We start from the raw sequence: 18,257 nt of genomic DNA on the forward strand, positions 1-18,257 counted from the left end.
AACAACTCACTTTTAATGAAATTATATTTTCAATCTTTTAAAGAAATGTACCACTTTCTCCAGATAAACTGGGGAAGGAGGAATAATACTGTAGTGATACATGACAACTTTATAAGTAGAGAGAACTATAATCTAGGGCAGAAGTGTCCAACCTTCTCAGCCCGAAGGTCAAGCACATTATTTCAAGGGTAAGAAGCCACAATACTTATGGATAGATTCTCTCAGCAGCTCCTCCTTTGCACCACACAGACAGTGCAAGGAAGCAGAACCCACTCACAAGTCAGCTGCTGGGGATTCCCAAGTTGGCATAGGGCTGGATCCTACACCTCCCTCCCCACAATGGTTCCAGTGGGAAGAGGAGAGGGAGTTGCTGTTCTCACCTGAGCTGAGGCAGATGATCAAGGAGCCCTAACTGGCTGTTCAATCTCAGCTTCCCCCAACACACCCCCGCATGCCCACTCTCCTGGTTGGCTGTGTAGGAAAGGGGAGCAGTCCTCTGCTAGGCAGTCCACTACGCTTAGGCAGAGCCAACCGAGCTCCAACCCTGTTCTCCTGGCTTGCTGCTCATTGTTTTGGTTTTTCACATTGTACCAATTTTCCAAAATCTCAGATCTTTCCAATTTTGGGTGCTCCTGAGATTTGAGGCTAATTGAGATTCTGTTGTATGTGAGTGTCCAGTTTTATTAAACACCACCTTCTATCTGAAAATCTCAAAGAACTTTGCAAAACATTAGTCCATCTTCACAGCACAAGCAGCCTTGTGACCTCATCTCATCCCCTTCAAACCTTATGTATATGATTCAAAATGTTCCCCTATACCTGGCTCCAAGGCACACCAGCATCTGAAACTTGCCATCCTTCCCAATGTTTCTAGGAGTGTTGTTGATAGCAGTGACAAAGCGACAAAAACTCCTGGCTCTAGTCTGCCAGTTCTCCTCTGGGACTATCTCGTTCTGATCAAGGGTCTCATAATAGGTTTGTGCTTTTTCTTGAAAGAAAGGGAAAGATAGGTGATGGTGGAGTTTGATCAATGAAAATGCCAATAGCCATAAATATGCTATGCAATAGTGGTGAGAATGGAGATCAGGGAGGCAGCCCTACTGGGTTCTATTGCTGAGAGACAGTAAATTTAACTTCAATATACTTCAGTATAACAGCTACAACAAATGTGTGTGCTGAAATTACATGAACATTTGTAAAGCAATTTAAGACCCTCAGCTGACAGCCTCTATGTAAGTAGGTATAAGAATGGTCTCGTAGATGGGGCACTGGATTAGGACTCAAGATACCTGGGTTCAATTTCCATTTCAGCCACAGGCCTCCTGTGTGATTTTGGATAAATTATTTATTCTACCCTAGGCCTCAGTTCCCCATCTGTAAAATGGGGATAATACTTTCCTACCTCATAGGAGTGGAGAGAAGATTAACATCTATTAAAGACTGTGAGGCAATCAGATAGTTTGGTGATGAGGGCTATGTAAATACCTCAACAGAACTATGAAGTGCTATTTAAGTGACTCACTTTTTAAAAGACTACGAATTTGAGAGTATAGATATCGTGTGTAGTTTCTAGTGTTTGTATTAAGAAGGCTCAGCAGAACTTTGCTTTGCATTATATCTTTCACACTGCTCTATTAAAAATAACATACGGCTACCAGACCCAAGCTTCCAACTACATTAAACTCCTCCTCCTCATTACCTACTCATTCTAACACCATTTTGTTAAGAAATATTCAAAATGCTTAATGCTGCCACCTCCGCCCTACCCCCCAGAATATTGAAGTGCAATACATTTGATATATGAGAATGCCAGTGTTAATATCCATAGAACACAGATTCTTCTTCCCTGAAAGTGAAAAGAGAATGTAACACTTACTGCATTGCATCAGCTCCTTAGCTGGTATAAATCGGCAGAGCGCCAGTGAATTTAATGGAAGTACGCGATTCACACCAGCTGAGAATCTGGCATACAAAAGTGGTGATGACACTACAGAAGGCAGATATATGTACTTTACAGCAACACACTGGCTGTATGGTTTCCTCACACTTACCTAGAAAGTCCCAAATAAAGACATTTTTGAAGAGCCTGGGTGATTTAAATCCATGCTGAAACACCTGTTCAAGAGCTGAAACGAGTCCACTTTCTCCACACAGCAACAGAGTGAGACTACCTCTCTGCCAAGGACATATGGAAACAAACAAAAACATTCTCTTTTTAGTTTTCCAGTTTCTATATAGAAAAGTAAATGATGTGTGTTATTATGGCCAACATTTTTGAAAATGGGTGCCTAAAGTTAGGCTCCTAGACCCATACATAGGCACCAAAAAATGTAGTTTGATTTCCAAACGCCATGAGAATCCAGTAGCTCCTGCTGACTTCTAACACCGTCACATTGACACCCATCAAAATGAGGCTCAAGAAGGAAGTCTTCAGGGTGGCCAGGGCCTATAACGTTTAGGCTGTGAAAATCCAATTCTTTATTATAGTGGGAGCTGTTAGTGACCCCTATATAACAAAAGCTATCTGTGCTAATATGAGAATTTTCTTTCTTCATTTCAATGAGTAGCCCAGCTTGCTTGCACACTGGAAGCCAAACCAGAGTGGTCAGTCACTGGCAGCAGTGGTATGCCTTGTCTCCTGAAGCTCACTAGTTGAGATAACTTCCACAGCCAGGATAATTCAAATCTACTTTCCTACATTACAGATTGTGTTAAATATAGTTTGAGTAAAAAGCACAATTTCTCCTCCAACTGCAGATCAAGGTCTATCTAATGACAACAAACTCAAATCTTTGGATACCAATTTTCCATCTCTATTCTGGATGAACCATTTGTCTCCAGGGTGGGTGGATCTGTGGATCTTACTTTTCAAAGGAAGGAAATTTCCAGGCAAGCACAAATAAATTTTCCTATTCTTCTGTGTGAAATGGTCCACAGACCCATTACAATGGGATTTGCATAGCAGCATGCTTGCAGTGTGGGAAGCAGGATACTGTTTAAATATGGACACCCAAAACGAGGTAGGTTATACATAAATTATCTCCTGCATCTGCCCTTGGGCACTAAGGTGTTGAGACGACTTCTGCAAAAAGAAAGGAAATTAAATTGGCCAAGATTGGATGATCAATATGAAGAATTTGGTGGACAAATGGCCAGCTAGCAAATCTTAATACAGGAGACATAGCTACTGCTCTTAGATTGTCAGTGCTCCTAAGGAATAGACTTAGATGCTTAACCAAAGGCAGAATATTTCTTGAATTTACTTAGGGAATTAATGCTATCACAGTGGTGAGGACTGTCTGAATTGTAAGTGCAATACTGGTCTCAGAAAAGCTCACAATTTCAAATTTAAAAAAAAAATCTAATCTGATTGGGGACAGCAGCCATCAATAGACTATTCTAATGACCAGGAAGTACACCACCTCCAGCAGGGATTCAATCTAGATAGTGCTGCAAGGAGCAGAATGAGGTTCCGAGGTCACTCTCTCTGACCCTGCAGGGTTGAAGTAAGATTGATGCACTAAGAAAGCATTTAATGTAGGGATTTGTACAAAACTTTCTTTTTCTTGAACCTGCCGAAAATGTTGTACTACAGACATTTGACCTTTTGCTTGGAAATTACCACACCTAACAAAAGCCTCCCTGGGGGAATTCAAGGCTATGCTTTACTGGTTTAACTTTGTAGTTGAACTACAGACTTTAAACCAGCCAGAAAAATAAATTCTATTTGTTGATTTCACTTTTGGGGTCTATGAGAGCAATAATCATTTCATCCAAGTATTGACTTTAAATTGGTCTAGACCCAGATGTAGGATTGGCTTTGCAATAGCAGAATTCTTCAGTGAGACAGAGACACCTGAAGATCCAGTGCTAGATTAAATCAAGCCTAAGAGTCATGGTCTCTTCAGCCAGGAAGAAAATACAGTATCACTGCCACTCTTTCATTGCTATCTTTTGTATTGGCCTGGGAAGCAGTGGAAACGGAGCAAAGACACAGATGGGATCTTGCCCAGCTTTACAAGACGTCATTCACCACCTCGTATCATGGGTCTTGACCCAGGGAGGCCATGAGGCACTTTATTTACTGTTTCAAGATACAAAGAAGTCAATCACAAGTCCACCAAACTGATTTAGGATGACATATTTCTGGGTGCAGTAAACACTTTTCTAATCCAACTTCTGCCACATAACTTTAGATATTCACCTCCCCCGTTGGTGGGCAATGCACATAGAGATTGGAAACTTTGTTTCATCCAGGACAGGAGAATTTCAGTCTGGGATGGGGCTGATCACATTCTTCCCAGTTGTTATAAAAGCCTTATCAGACAGATTGACTGTCCTGACCAGAACAAGTCTGTTAAGCATGGAGGAGCAGTGCTCTGAGATGTCAATTGAATCACAGTATTCCAGTTGGTGAATGCTGCGCTCGCTCTTTCTGGTACCTGTACCGCTTGGTCTTTTTGCTTCAGCTTTCTCTCCGTACAGGACCTTGGTCAGAAAAATTGTCTGGGAAAATAAGTGAATTTTCTTATCTAAAGCCAAAATTATTGCTGCCTTGGTCCTGGACAGAAACCCTGAGAGCACATGTAAGACCAACGGTAATGATTAAAGCCATGCTCTGCTTGTCTCAGGCTAGAAATAGCATGGGGAGCAGGCTGCAATGCTCTGAGCTGAAGTAGATCCTGGGTGATTTCATTCACACAGGGGCCTTTCCATGGGTTGCCGACACTGGGATTGGGACAAAGCTGTTCTTGAAATTCTTGCACAGCTCCAGAAGATACCTTCTCTGGACAATGTTCAGTGATCTCATTTGCTCAAAGCTGTTAGAAGCCTTTTTGCTTCCGAACTGAGATCTTGACACCAACCAAGGGTTCAACTCCAGACAGAGCTGTCTGGGAGACATGCAGATAGCCCTGAGGCAACAGATGACAGATAATGATCTTGCACTTGCTCTAGCTACCACTTGCAAAGAAGTATTTTCTCCTTTTGTATTTCTTGAAGAAGTTCATCTTTCCATAGGACTTCTATTCCTCTCTATAGTGCCTGGAATGAATCAGGATTCACTTCTCCAATGCCTCTGAATAGCTCCAGTTTTCCATAAAGTTTCCCATTTTATCACTAAACTAGCTTGGGACTGAACTGTCTGAGTATATGATCCCAAAGATCAAAGCCCGATATATTTATGCATGAAACACGTGTGAATCCCATGCTTTTCAGGAAAAAGCTCTTAGGCCATGTGATTTCTAGTTGAAAGGGATTATACCTGCAATACTGTCCACCCACGTTAGTATTGGTTGTGAATGTGTGCACGGGCTATTAGGGTGTCAGATGACAGTTCAGATTTGTTTATTTTTTGTTGGTTTGATGCCAGCGGAGTTTTCATACCCAAAGGAGGGGGCTGTGACCAAGCTGGCCTGGACTTGACTGCCTGTGAAGGACCTGTATAGTGAGGAAGCCCCTCTCTCTACTGCATGGGATTCACATGGGGCATTTTGGCCTGTACTTCCCCGGGAGGTCTCGGCCTGGATTGTGAGTAGGGATCCTGGGTGGGTGCAAAGAAGGACTGTTATAGAGGTGGCAGCAGCAGGACAAGGCTGGGCCTAAAAGTCTCTCACAGCACTCTTTGGCACTGGCTGCATCCAAGCTGCATCCAGTGCCTTGCACCTCTGACCCGTGGGGAAGCAGCGGCTGCTTAGCTCTGCAGGCTACAGGAATTTAGATGTGATCTTCCACCTGGCACGCTGTCCTTGACTTCACTTCCCTCGTGGAGATGGGGGAGGAAGGGTGCCTGCCTCAGAACCAGTTGTTTTCTGGTCCTGCTTGGCTCCTTTCCTGCCAGGGGAAGGGGGGTGCTGAGATAACCCTGCCCGGCCTGGGCTGCATCTGGTCCAGCACAGACAGCCTCTTCAATCCTTCTTGTCTTCTCTCCTGCTACGGGGAGGGGCAGCAGCAGGGGAGGGGAAATTATGAGGTGACCCCACCCAGATGGGGCAGTGAGATGGAGCTGGTTGAGCTCCCCAGTGAGACACTTGCTAAGGCGGGAGCAGGAGACACAGACCCTTCCTTTTGTCTCTGGCTTTGCTCACTCCCTGGCGGCACCTGTCACTGCAAATGCCTCAGAACGGAAAGCAGAGCTAAAGGGACAATCTCCTTAAAAATCAAACACAGCCCCGGGGCACAGCTGGGAGTTAGACACATTATTAAGCTGAAATATAGCCTACAGGTTTTGGAATAAAAACTGGAATTTCCCCTCAGAAAAGCTCTGCAGGCAGGACGGGCTGGCTGAGTCACTGACCCTTGTGGAGAAAAAAAATGGAGGAACTTCAGCAGGTTGGGGCATGCCCCTGCTGCCAGTGATGGGCAGGTGTGGTCCTGCCCCAAAGCTGCAGGCAGGCTGAGATACCGCTGCAACAGAGCTGTGGGTCTTACCATGACAAAGCAGCTCAGTTGCCCAACACTTCCCGTTCTGTAGGCAGTCAAAGCAAGGAATGCCGGGGTCGGCATAATAGAATAACCGATAGTGCAACCAGTAAGCAAACATGCTGCTTCCTTCAGAGCAAGCTATATAGGAAGTAGATGCCCTGCTCTCAGTATCACAATAAAAGTCTCATGGACACAAAAGCACATGCTGCTCTTGTAAGGCCATCACAGGATAAATGAAAGAGACAGCTGAAAAACACACTTGAGTATATCCCAACATGCAGCTTTCTATGAGAAGAGTGAGGTCAAAAGGGATGTTAAGATACTCAGCTACCTTCTAATAATTCCCATAGTAAGTGGGGATGCAAAGAAAGGGGGAACATACTCATACATTTCTTATCTCTAGGAGACGGAAGGGGATGGGAAGACATAACAGCTAAAGCACGAGTCAGACAAGTGTAGTATTCTGTGCTGCTGACATGCCTATCTGCATGCTCCAAACTGTACAAGTGAGAACTATTAAGCCACCCCCAGTTTTAGAAAATATAAATCAACTGACGGCTCATTTATAGGGGCTCTTCATCAAATGCTTGGCTTTTGTCTCACAGTGAATAACTAAAACATGAAAAGATTTATGCAACCACATTAAAAAAAACATATAGGACACTTGAGAGCCAAACAGATGAATCCTAGACAGAATCTGGCCCTTACTGTGGGTTCAGCTACCAGGATGATGGCCATGGACCAAGAACATACAGTAGTACAGTTAGCAGCAAAAGTGATATACTTGGAGGTGTTGTAGACTCCAGGTTGTAGACTCAGAAGCATCAGAAAAATAACAAAGGAGTAGCTAGCAAAAGAAATTCTCACCTCCTTTTCCGGTTTGTGGAAATGTTTGACAATGCCATTCACTGCTTCACCAATAGCTTCCTGTATCTGACCTGTGTTTAACTCTGTGAAAAATAAGAAACCATTTTCATTTACTTCATAAAGGTTTGAGGTGGTATCTGCAGACCAGGGCTTCTAGGGCAGGGTGAGAGAAACCAGCACAGTCATTATCTGTGGTGTATCTTGGATTGGTGGTGCTGGATTGCCAGTACTTTTTCACACTCATATAAAGTTTAAATTTCTTTTTTCTTTTAAAGTTGAAGGTGTAGACCTAAACTGACTGTGATGTTTCAATCCAAAAATAGTATGGACACAGTTTTACACTTAGTTATGCAGATTTTCAGATTAGGGTTTGAAACAAAAGAAAAAAATGTATTTTGGGCTGTATGGGTGGGTGCGTGCACCAAATATAGGAGTTGTCGAAGTTGTATTACAGGGGTAGTATTGCTACAACTCGGGGTGAGCTTGAGAAGAGAAAGGTTTGCCAGGAATGACATGACAAGACAAGCCAGAGCACCTTTAACAGAAAACCTTTGCATGTAACCAGATATAATTTGCAGTCTATACCCATGGGAGACCCAGGAGAGAGCTGAAGGTAAATCTCTGTGGGCACGTATACACTGCAATAAAAAACCCATGGCTGGCCTGTGTCAGCTGACTCTGGCTAAGGGGCTGTTTAACTGCAGTGTAGATGTTCCAGCTCAAGCTGCAGCCCAGGCTCTAGGGCTCTGCGAGGTGGGAAGGTCCCAGAGCCAAGCGTCTACACCACACGGACACAGCCACTTAGCCCGAGCCCTGAGTCAGCTGTCACGGGTCAGCCACAGGTGTCTAATTAAAGTGTAGACATTGTGTCTCACTCATCGCCTCCACTGCACAGTCAAACAGAAGAGGACACGGAAGGCACAAAAATAATGCAATAGATATATTTTTGGGAGGGGCCTTTACTGGCAACAGATAATTTCAAACAATGGAGCATGTCCCTCATGACTTACTTGGTTTGTTATTTGGCGATATCGTGACAAATCTTCTGATCATACTTGGTGACTGCTGCAGTGGTGGGGTCCTGCACTGCCTTTCATCTGCCTCGGTATGTGAAGTTAGTAACTCTCCCACCAGGATCCTCTCTAAACTGCCGTCATCCATCCCCTTTCCAAGCCACCTCCCACATGGAAACCTAAAGACATAAAGGCTTAGAATTGGGGACTGCAAATATTCTGGCTTCTGGATATCCTGACTGACTTCAAAAATTATTTTACTTTCTTACTGACACAGTGGCAAACAAATCAATTCTATTTATTTTTGGCTCTTTTAGCCAGCAGAGGGAACATAAGTTAAATAGTCTTATTCCAGATTTGTGCTGTACAGGGTAATAGATGATGCAGATACACAAAGTAAAACAAGTAGCAGCCTTCCTGTCTTCTGCTCCATACACAGGATATTTGGTTTGGGAGGATTTCTCCCTTCTCCCCCTCCCCCCATATCAGCATGGTAGCAATCAGGTGATACTTTTAACTTCCAACATTGGAAGCACCTCTGTTAAATTTGTATGCGATAGTCAAAAAGAAGTTAGCACATTGGTTCGCTGCTCAATTGCTTATTTAACCTGACATGTTAAACATTTAAGCTCTTATATGGTCACATGGCTTCTTTGAAGCATCTATGAATACTTTCACACCTACAAACAACTCTGTATGCCACAGTTTCCAAATCACTGACCAATCCACTGAAATACAGATATTTGGTAGCCCAGACACCAGGAAGCCAAGTTGGCTCAAATCGAACAAGCTCAATTAGGAAAGCAAACCAGTATCCAAAAATAGAATCCTATCCCTTTGCTTCATGACAAACAAGCTGATATTGTGAACTGAAAGGATTTACAGCTGTCTTCTCACTGACAGAAGGCTGTCATAGCTTATACAAGCAAGAGATAGGCACCAAATCACACTGCAAACAACATACATCATATCTGCAGTAAGAATTATCAAACTCCTCTTACCCTTCTCACGCAGCCCTCACCCACTTTCATTCTGACATATCCCCAAAAATCAGAGTTCCTCTGATAATTTCATAGAGCTTTTCAGATCTGTGCATGTATTGGTGCACATTATCTGTACTTGATAAGCAGCAAGTTCTAACTGGCTATTTGTTTGGTCTCAAGGCAGTTTCCTTTTGAGATGCTTACCCCCCCTCCCTCTATGTCTGCACCTGGTTTATTTGTTTGGGTGGCTAAATATGAACCATCTGTAAATGAAACTCAGTTTATTTTCCAAAAAATCTTAATCCTGCTCAATACCAGAAATCCAGTGACCCTCCAACCCCTTGGGCATCAGCACCTGAAGATGCAGTCTGAGAAGAGGAGCACTGATGAACAGACAGGTCTGTTATGCTAACTCCCTGCAAAAATTCTACTTACCCAATTTAAAATGCCAGGATGATACTTACTTGTAAGTATGCCCTGTTATTTCGTTTCTGACCATAACATATTCCACTAGCCACTTGGCGTACAGCCCTGAATTATCGTGTCCTATTTGTACTGTGGTGAGTTTTCCCAGGTTCTGGCACTGCAAATTAAACAAGTTATCTGTTATGTTGAAACAAAGAGAAATTGACATTGGCTGAAGCAGTGTAGTCCAGGGGGAGAGGGTGCTGGGAGAGGAGTTGGGAAACCTGAGTTCTAATCCCTGCTCTGCCACTGACCTGCTATGTGACCCTGGGCAAATCCCTTTAACTCTTCATGCCTCTGGTTCTCCTCTGTCTTGTCTATTTGGACCATAAGATCTTTGGGCAGGGACTGTCAATTAATATGTGTTTGTATAGCATTTACTACAAGTGTACAGCAATCTCTGTTGGGATGCCTAGGTACTACTGCACTAAAAATAACAATATCAAAGAATAATGCACTATTAACACCTATACACTGTGGAGACTACCATGAAAAAAAAGAACAAGAAACTCATGTGTCTGTCTTAAAGCTCTTTCCTTTTGCTTAGTGGCAGGATCTGGAAAAGGTAAGCTTTCCTCCCCCGTTTACAATACCGTGGGAACCTGCAACCTCCACAACATTTTAGAAATGTTTGGTACTAAAATTAGACAGGATATTAGGTACCTTGATATTTAGAGGAAATAAGGTTTGCTCACTAAACACAAAGAGAACTAATCTAAAAAAAGAACTGACAAGTCACCAAAAAACTTACCCTACAGATGAAAAAGAAGCCACAATGTAGGGTGAGGTGATGATGTAAAAGTCTTAGACAAAATTAATATTAAGCCAGAAGTCTCACCCTCCTCACTTAAGCTTATTTTACCAATCATTCTTCTCTGCATACTGCTTAAATACAGGTGTAGTTTGATGGGTACAGGCATAGATAACATTTGTGACTACAACACTGATGAAACATTACAAAAAATATGAATTTAAATTGAACAAAGAATGTTTTACCAACAAAATATTTCCTTGTGTCAATAATACGAACCTCAAATGTCATCTCCAATATATTCCTGGGAATCTGTAGGACTCCTGTTTCACCCAACTCTCCTGAGATACAGATCCAAGGGTTGGCAGTGAACATTGAGCCACCAAGTTTCTTGCTAGGAACAATCAATATATGGTATGGGATCACTGCAAATACAAGAAGTAACTCACTTAAAGAATACCCTCCAAAAAGAATAATCATGTAAAATAGTAAGTTACGCCTTTTCTGTTACACTATCTTTTCCTCTTTATGTTTAATAATAATTTAATCTGTTATCAAATGCCAAAGAATTGAATGGCAAATTTAGAAGCACACAAAAATATATGTACATAGTGAGTGATCAGGAATATGCAACTGATGCTAAAATAAATGCTGCAGTATATTAAAAGTAGAGTTGATGACAAACACCATAAAAAAGAATAAAAATGTACTTTAAATAATGTGTTTGCATTAATTTAGTCCTTTTTCATCTGGAGATCTTAAAAAATCACATCACTAAGATGGTTACCGTCCCCATTTTACATTTAGGAAAACGAAGGCACCCAGGTTAAATGGCTTGCCGATGGTTATGCAGGGAGTCTGTAGGAGAACTGGGATTAAAAGCCAGTTATTTTATCTAGCTCTGTGCCTATATTTTTGTTATATAAACACACATGCACTCAGAACAGGCTTTGCCATGTGCCTTAATTCGGACCGACATACTCAATCACACACTGAAACTTCAACTTGTTAGGCTTGTTTGTTGCCAATATTTACTGCAACAAAGCTATTACATTTTAAGATGATAAACGCTGTAGCTGTCCAATTCTAGATAGTACGTACTATAGCACTGTGCACCTGGCTGTACCACATATTGCATTAATCTGAATGTAAAAAGTAAAAAAAAAAAAAATTCAAGGACCAAGTAATAAACTATTAATAAAAGTGTTTTTTAAAAAAATTGAGTTTGGGCATCAAGCACTTATTTTCTTAGCATTTCACGTATGAGCAGAGAAGCTGGGTTATGGCTCCTCTGACTCGAGAACACTGAAAAAATATAAGTATTACTCAACTGCCTAACATTATGGTGTAGAACTCTAGTGCATGGCCTCTATTTACCAAACTGCTTTTATAGAGAATTCAATTATGTGAATGGTCACTGTGTTCTTTGGCAATTTACGTGGTTTTGTAATGTATAAATGGCTTATTGTGAAGGCTGTTCAGCTGAAGCAATTAATATATTTCTCTCTCAACATCACCTCATCTGACAGTGGCCTCAAGAAAGCATTTGGTACTGGATTTTCTTAAACGCTTGGTGCCCATGACCTTTAAAACTGTTAAAACTCTTCTCCTTTTCATTCCCCCGCCACCCCCCGATGTATTGTTAATTGCAGCATTAGTGATAGCTTAGCAGTATCCAAAACAAGAACTTAGTGTTGGACAGTATTTCTCCTTAGTAAGATCTGTTGTACTGACACATTTTTCATTTAAAACCAAACAAATTATGTCCCTCAGTCAATGATTTGGCTAAATGAGGTTGCTCTGAAATTCTTCATTTATAGGATAGCGATATTCAGTTCACACTATAAAGTGGGAATTAAGCAACATTATTGATAGCTTTATTAGTTTCATGTTTCACACAGGCAACTCCTATTGATCATAGTGCTCACACACTGAGAGTAACACAAACTCCCTAGCAATAGAAGGATAGGTATTACCACCTCTCAGGAATTATATTAAAAATGACAGTGACATAGTTGTACATATCTGAATGTGAACAGGAAATTAATGCAGCTCTGTGAAAGAACATAATCAAAACAGCTTAGAAACTTGCATAAGGAGAAGCAACTGAAAGCTGGGAAGAGCAGCATGGCAGGGAAAACGGGTACTTACAGATTGTTGTGAAAACATTGGTAAAGCAAAAGTAATCGACAGCATTAAATGACAGGAGATGATAGAGGAACTGTTCTTTCTCATCATCACAGCGGAGAAAGGCATAACGCTTGTACAGTTTTCTGACAAAACAAAAATAAGCTATGACAGTAACAAGATCTTTTCAGTTGTATGTTTTCTATTATATTAGGTAGAACTGTGAAGAATATGCAAGCAATTACAAATGACAAGTAGTATGGGTGCTGAGAGCATTTAAATCAGCCAAGACACGTAGGCATCCTGCAAGTCTGTTCGTTCTGGAATGTGTCAATTCAGTTTGTTGTGCTATTCTCAACCCCTTTTGCCAGCTTAGAGAGCTGCAGAAAGTTCAGAGAGCACCACACCCTCTGAACTTAATTTAGGATACAGTTCGTTAGAATAAAAGATCTCACTGTGTATATGCAGAAGGGGATTTTACCTTTTGGGGTAAGATCCTCACGCTTGCTCTGGCCCATTTATGCTGTGTAAAAATACTGGAGTGAGGTAAAGTAGCCTTAAAAGCCCCATACCCAGCTAGGTGAGGATCCTGCTGGGGCAAGCCCAGTAGATAACAGCTGTAAGATTGTTCCCTGAGTAGGCAGCATTGTCAATGGGGCCACAGCACTGCAGAGATTCTGGACAGCTATGGTGCGGCCCAGAGAGGCTGCTGTAATTGAGGCTACATCTGTACTGTGACCTAGAGGTGTAGTTTCCAGCTCATGGAGACACGCGTGCGCTAGGTTTGATCGAGCGGACAAGCTAAAAAGAGAAGCGTAGCTTCTGAGGCACCAGGAGCTCACTGCCCAAGTACAATCCTGTTCAAGACCCTAGGTATGTTTTTGGGACAGCTAGCCCCTCCCACCATTCATGCCACTGCAGCTACACTTCTATTTTTAACGTGCTAGCTCAATCAGAGCAAGCGCAGGAATGTCTCTGCAAGCTGAAAATTATACCTTCCAGCTCCAGTTTAGATATACCCTTACACAGGTCCCCAGGACTGTTTAAGTAGTCCCTGGAGCATCCCAGGATTGGTAGTTTAGAGAAGCCATTCCCTCTACAGAGGAATCAAATGTAGACAAAGGGAAGCAACTGTGTATAGTGATCAGCATTATTTATTTGCTAAACACCACCTTGTGCTTGGACACTGTACAGGACCCAAAAGGAGAACTTACAATCTCTATCTTTACAAATCAAAATCCGAGTTGGAACAAACCCTGGCCTGATATTATTCACTAGTACATAGCAGTAATCATTATTTTTGTTAGGTTGATGCAGCTGCAGCCAAAAAGCCACAGAACAGACGTGGTCACTTTCTATTTATTGATTACAATATTATTTTTATGGATGACTACACAATACAGAATTACAAGAGACATCCAGAAATGAAGAGCAACTAAGCAAAAAAACTTCTCTCTTCTGCAGTATCACAACTAAAGAAATCAGCATTAATGAATATCCACAAAAGACGAGCATGCAAAGATAAATCAAACCAGCTCAACCCATTCTTATTAAGGACATAAGAATATTTAAACAGAAAAGACGTAAGAGCAGTATAAAATTTCTATCGCAACCAAGTGTATTATGGACAGATTGTTCCTTCTAGGCAGACCTCCTGACAACCTGCATCAATCTCAGAGAGTACATAGGAAAAGCTGTCAAGTGGATCACAGGCCAAAAATTTACAAAACAAATCAATAATTAACATATACAACATCCTCATTTATATAACCACCAAACCAATAATACATGTCACACAGAAAAATGTTTCACTGGAAATAAAGCTCCACAGTTTTAAATCAACTGAACTAGCCCTGAGCCACACGAGCAGTAGACCTCTGAGCACCTAATGGGTCAATGAGTCCATGTTTCACTTGTATAACTTGAATTGTGTGTTTAGACAGCCTATCCAAGAGGCTAAATGTCATTGGGGACCTTCGCCTGTTTGTATTTCACCTTTTGAAAATTTCTGATGGTGTTTCAACCAACTTCTGAACATTTTTATTCTTCATTTACTCAGAATGGACACTTTAAAAGTATTGGTATAACACAGCTCTCACTCCCTCTTAGTTTTCATATGCTATTACATTAGCCACTTTCACTGTATTGTATTATTCCAATCACTAAGTTATCTCAACACGCAAGATTTACAACTCCGAGCCCTTTTTTCAAAAGTAAGGTGCTTCAATAGTTCCTGCTCCTGCATGTGAATATACAATTCAGCCTTTAGTCATGGAACATACTGGTATCAGCATCCAGAAGCACATTTGAAATTTAGGCTCACCAGTGTCTTTGGAATTCTCTTACTTTCATTGTCCACAATTCTGGTTTGTGAAGAGACTGATCCCACAGAATTTCCTGAAACTGGCAGAAATTACTACAATGATCTAGACTGATTTTTCATTCTGGATTAATGTGGACATAAAGCTTCTTCCATATTTTAAAAAATGGCCTTAGAGATCTAAATCATTCTGCATAACCTTCCACTGCACTAAAGAATAGTGACTAGGCGGATACAAAACTAACTGGCCAATTCCTGATCCAGGACTTTTTCCATTTTCTAGGCCTCACTTTTTCTTAAGAAGCAGCAGATAAAAATTGCCAGAAGTGTGCAGTCATTATTACAAGGATAGTAAGGAAATGTAGCCAGGGGCTTTCCCCCCAGTCCTCATTATGTTCCTTTTCCAGACTGAATATATGTCTCAGTATGTCTGTCACACAGGACAAAACCCATCCCCTTAATATTGCTAACTACAGCAGTTGCTTGGAAAATGCATTGGAGAATGAGACACATTGCATGGTTATAATTGTGGAAAAGCAGCATCACTTCCCCCTAACCTCAGCCGTGCAGAACACAATGTCATCCACAGCCTCAGAAACAACTCTGACATCATAATCAAAAAGGCTGACAAAGGAGGTGCTGTCGTCATCATGAATAGGTCGGAATAAGAACAAGAGGCTGCTAGGCAGCTCTCCAACACCACTTTCTACAAGCCATTACCCTCTGATCCCACTGAGGGTTACCAAAAGAAACTACACCATTTGCTCAAGAAACTCCCTGAAAAAGCACAAGAATAAATCCGCACAGATACACCCCTGGATCCCTGACCTGGGGTATTCTATCTGCTACCCAAGTTCCATAAATCTGGAAATCCTGGACGCCTCATCATCTCAGGCATTGGCACCCTGACAGCAGGATTGTCTGGCTATGTAGACTCCCTCCTCAGGCCCTACGCTACCAGCACTCCCAGCTATCTTCGAGACACCACTAACTTCCTGAGGAAACTACAATCCATTGGGGATCTTCCTGAAAACACCACCCTGGCCACTATGGATGTAGAAGCCCTCTACACCAACATTCCACACAAAGATGGACTACAAGCCGTCAGGAACACTATCCCCGATAATGTCACGGCTAACCTGTTGGCTGAATTTTGTGACTTTGTCCTCACCCATAACTATTTCACATTTGGGGACAATGTATACCTTCAAATCAGCGGCACTGTTATGGGTACCCGCATGGCCCCACATTATGCCAACATTTTTATGGCTGACTTAGAACAACGCTTCCTCAGCTCTCGTCCCCTAATGCCCCTACTCTACTTGCGCTACACTCATGACATCTTCATCATCTGGACCCACGGAAAAGAAGCCCTTGAGGAATTCCACCATGATTTCAACAATTTCCATCCCATCATCAACCTCAGCCTGGACCAGTCCACACAAGAGATCTACTTCCTGGACACTACGGTGCTAATAAGCGATGGTCACATAAACATCACCTTATACCGGAAACCTACTGACTGCTATTCCTACCTACATGCCTCCAGCTTTCATCCAGACCACACCACATGATCCACTGTCTACAGCCAAGCTCTATGATACAACTGCATTTGCTCCAACCCCTCAGACAGAGACAAACACCTACAAGATCTCTATCAAGCATTCTTACAACTACAGTACCCACCTGCTGAAGTGAAGAAACAGATTGACAGAGCCAGAAGAGTACCCAGAAGTCACCTACTACAGGACAGGCCCAACAAAGAAAATAACAGAACCCCACTAGCCGTCACCTTCAGCCCCCAACTAAAACCCTTCCAACACAGTATTAAGGATCTACAACCTATCCTGAAGGATGACCCATCACTCTCACAGATCTTAGGAGACAGGCCAGTCCTTGTTTACAGACAGCCCTCCAACCTGAAGCAAATACTCACCAGCAACCACACACCACACAACAGAACCACTAACCCAGGAACCTATCCTTGCAACAAAGCCCGTTGCCAACTGTGTCCACATATCTATTCACCGGACACCATCATAGGGCCTAATCACATCAGCCACACTATCAGAGGCTCGTTCACCTGCACATCTACCAATGTGTTATATGCCATCAAGTGCCAGCAATGCCCCTCTGCCATGTACATTGGTCAAACTGGACAGACTCTACGTAAAAGAATAAATGGACACAAATTAGACGTCAAGAATTATAACATTCAAAAACCTGTCGAAGAACACTTCAATCTCTTTGGTCACTTAATTACAGACCTAAAAGTGGCAATTCTTCAACAAAAAAACTTCAAAAACAGACTCCAACGAGAGACTGCTAAATTGGAATTAATTTGCAAACTGGATACAATTAACTTAGGCTTGAATAGAGACTGGGAGTGGATGGGTCATTACACAAAGTAAAACTATTTCCCCATGTTTATTCCCCGCCCCACCCCCCACTGTTCCTCAGACGTTCTTGTCAACTGCTGGAAATGGCCCACCTTGATTATCACTACAAAAGGTCGTCCCCCCCCCCGCTCTCCTGCTGGTAATAGCTCACCTTAAGTGATCACTTTTGTTACAGTGTGTATGGTAACACCCATTGTTTCATGTTCTCTATGTATATAAATCTCCACACTGTATTTTCCACTGCATGCATCTGATGTAGTGAGCTGTAGCTCACAAAAGCTTATGCTCAAATAAATTTGTTAGTCTCTAAGGTGCCACAAGTACTCCTTTTCTTTTTGCGAATACAGACTAACATGGCTGCTACTCTGAAACCTGTCACATTGCATGGTTATGTTCAGTGCAGCAATTCACATGGAAGTCCCCCCTCTAAAGAGCTGAAATGGCCTTGTTTAACACACTGCTCATCTGTGCTGACTGGAATGCTCTAATCCTTCTCTAACTAGAGCATCTAAAAATGTACAAACAGGCACTCAAGATTACTTACTACTGATGCCTGCTTATATGTAAGCAAAAAGAAAAGGAGTACTTGTGGCACCTTAGAGACTAACCAATTTATTTGAGCATAAGCTTTCGTGAGCTACAGCTCACTTCATCGGATGCATACTGTGGAAACTGCAGAAGAAATAATATACACAGAGACCATGAAACAATACCTCCTCCCACCCCACTCTCCTGCTGGTAATAGCTTATCCAAAGTGACCACTCTCTTTACAATGTGTATGATAATCAAGGTGGGCCATTTCCAGCATAAATCCAAGTTTAACCAGAACGTCTGGGGGGGGGGGGGGGGAGTAGGAAAAAACAAGGGGAAATAGGCTACCTTGCATAATGACTTAGCCACTCCCAGTC

At 42.1% G+C, this 18,257-nt stretch overlaps 1 protein-coding gene across 6 annotated transcripts in view; it reads right to left on the bottom strand.

Moving 5' to 3' along the window:
• Positions 1 to 18,257, bottom strand: part of DENND5A (DENN domain containing 5A) — a 117,331-nt gene that overhangs the window by 1,849 nt on the left and 97,225 nt on the right. For all 6 annotated transcript variants that reach the window (XM_073347532.1, XM_073347529.1, XM_073347531.1 and 3 more), the window contains 7 exons: positions 12,654 to 12,775; positions 10,782 to 10,927; positions 9,751 to 9,869; positions 8,301 to 8,482; positions 7,291 to 7,373; positions 2,052 to 2,175; positions 820 to 988 (listed from right to left, as the gene is read on the bottom strand). In XM_073347532.1, the coding sequence (XP_073203633.1) occupies positions 820 to 988; positions 2,052 to 2,175; positions 7,291 to 7,373; positions 8,301 to 8,482; positions 9,751 to 9,869; positions 10,782 to 10,927; positions 12,654 to 12,775 (945 nt within the window). The remainder of the gene's footprint in view (positions 1 to 819; positions 989 to 2,051; positions 2,176 to 7,290; positions 7,374 to 8,300; positions 8,483 to 9,750; positions 9,870 to 10,781; positions 10,928 to 12,653; positions 12,776 to 18,257) is intronic.

Source organism: Lepidochelys kempii, chromosome 6 (genome assembly GCF_965140265.1).
Source record: "Lepidochelys kempii isolate rLepKem1 chromosome 6, rLepKem1.hap2, whole genome shotgun sequence".
Classification (NCBI taxonomy): domain Eukaryota; kingdom Metazoa; phylum Chordata; order Testudines; family Cheloniidae; genus Lepidochelys; species Lepidochelys kempii.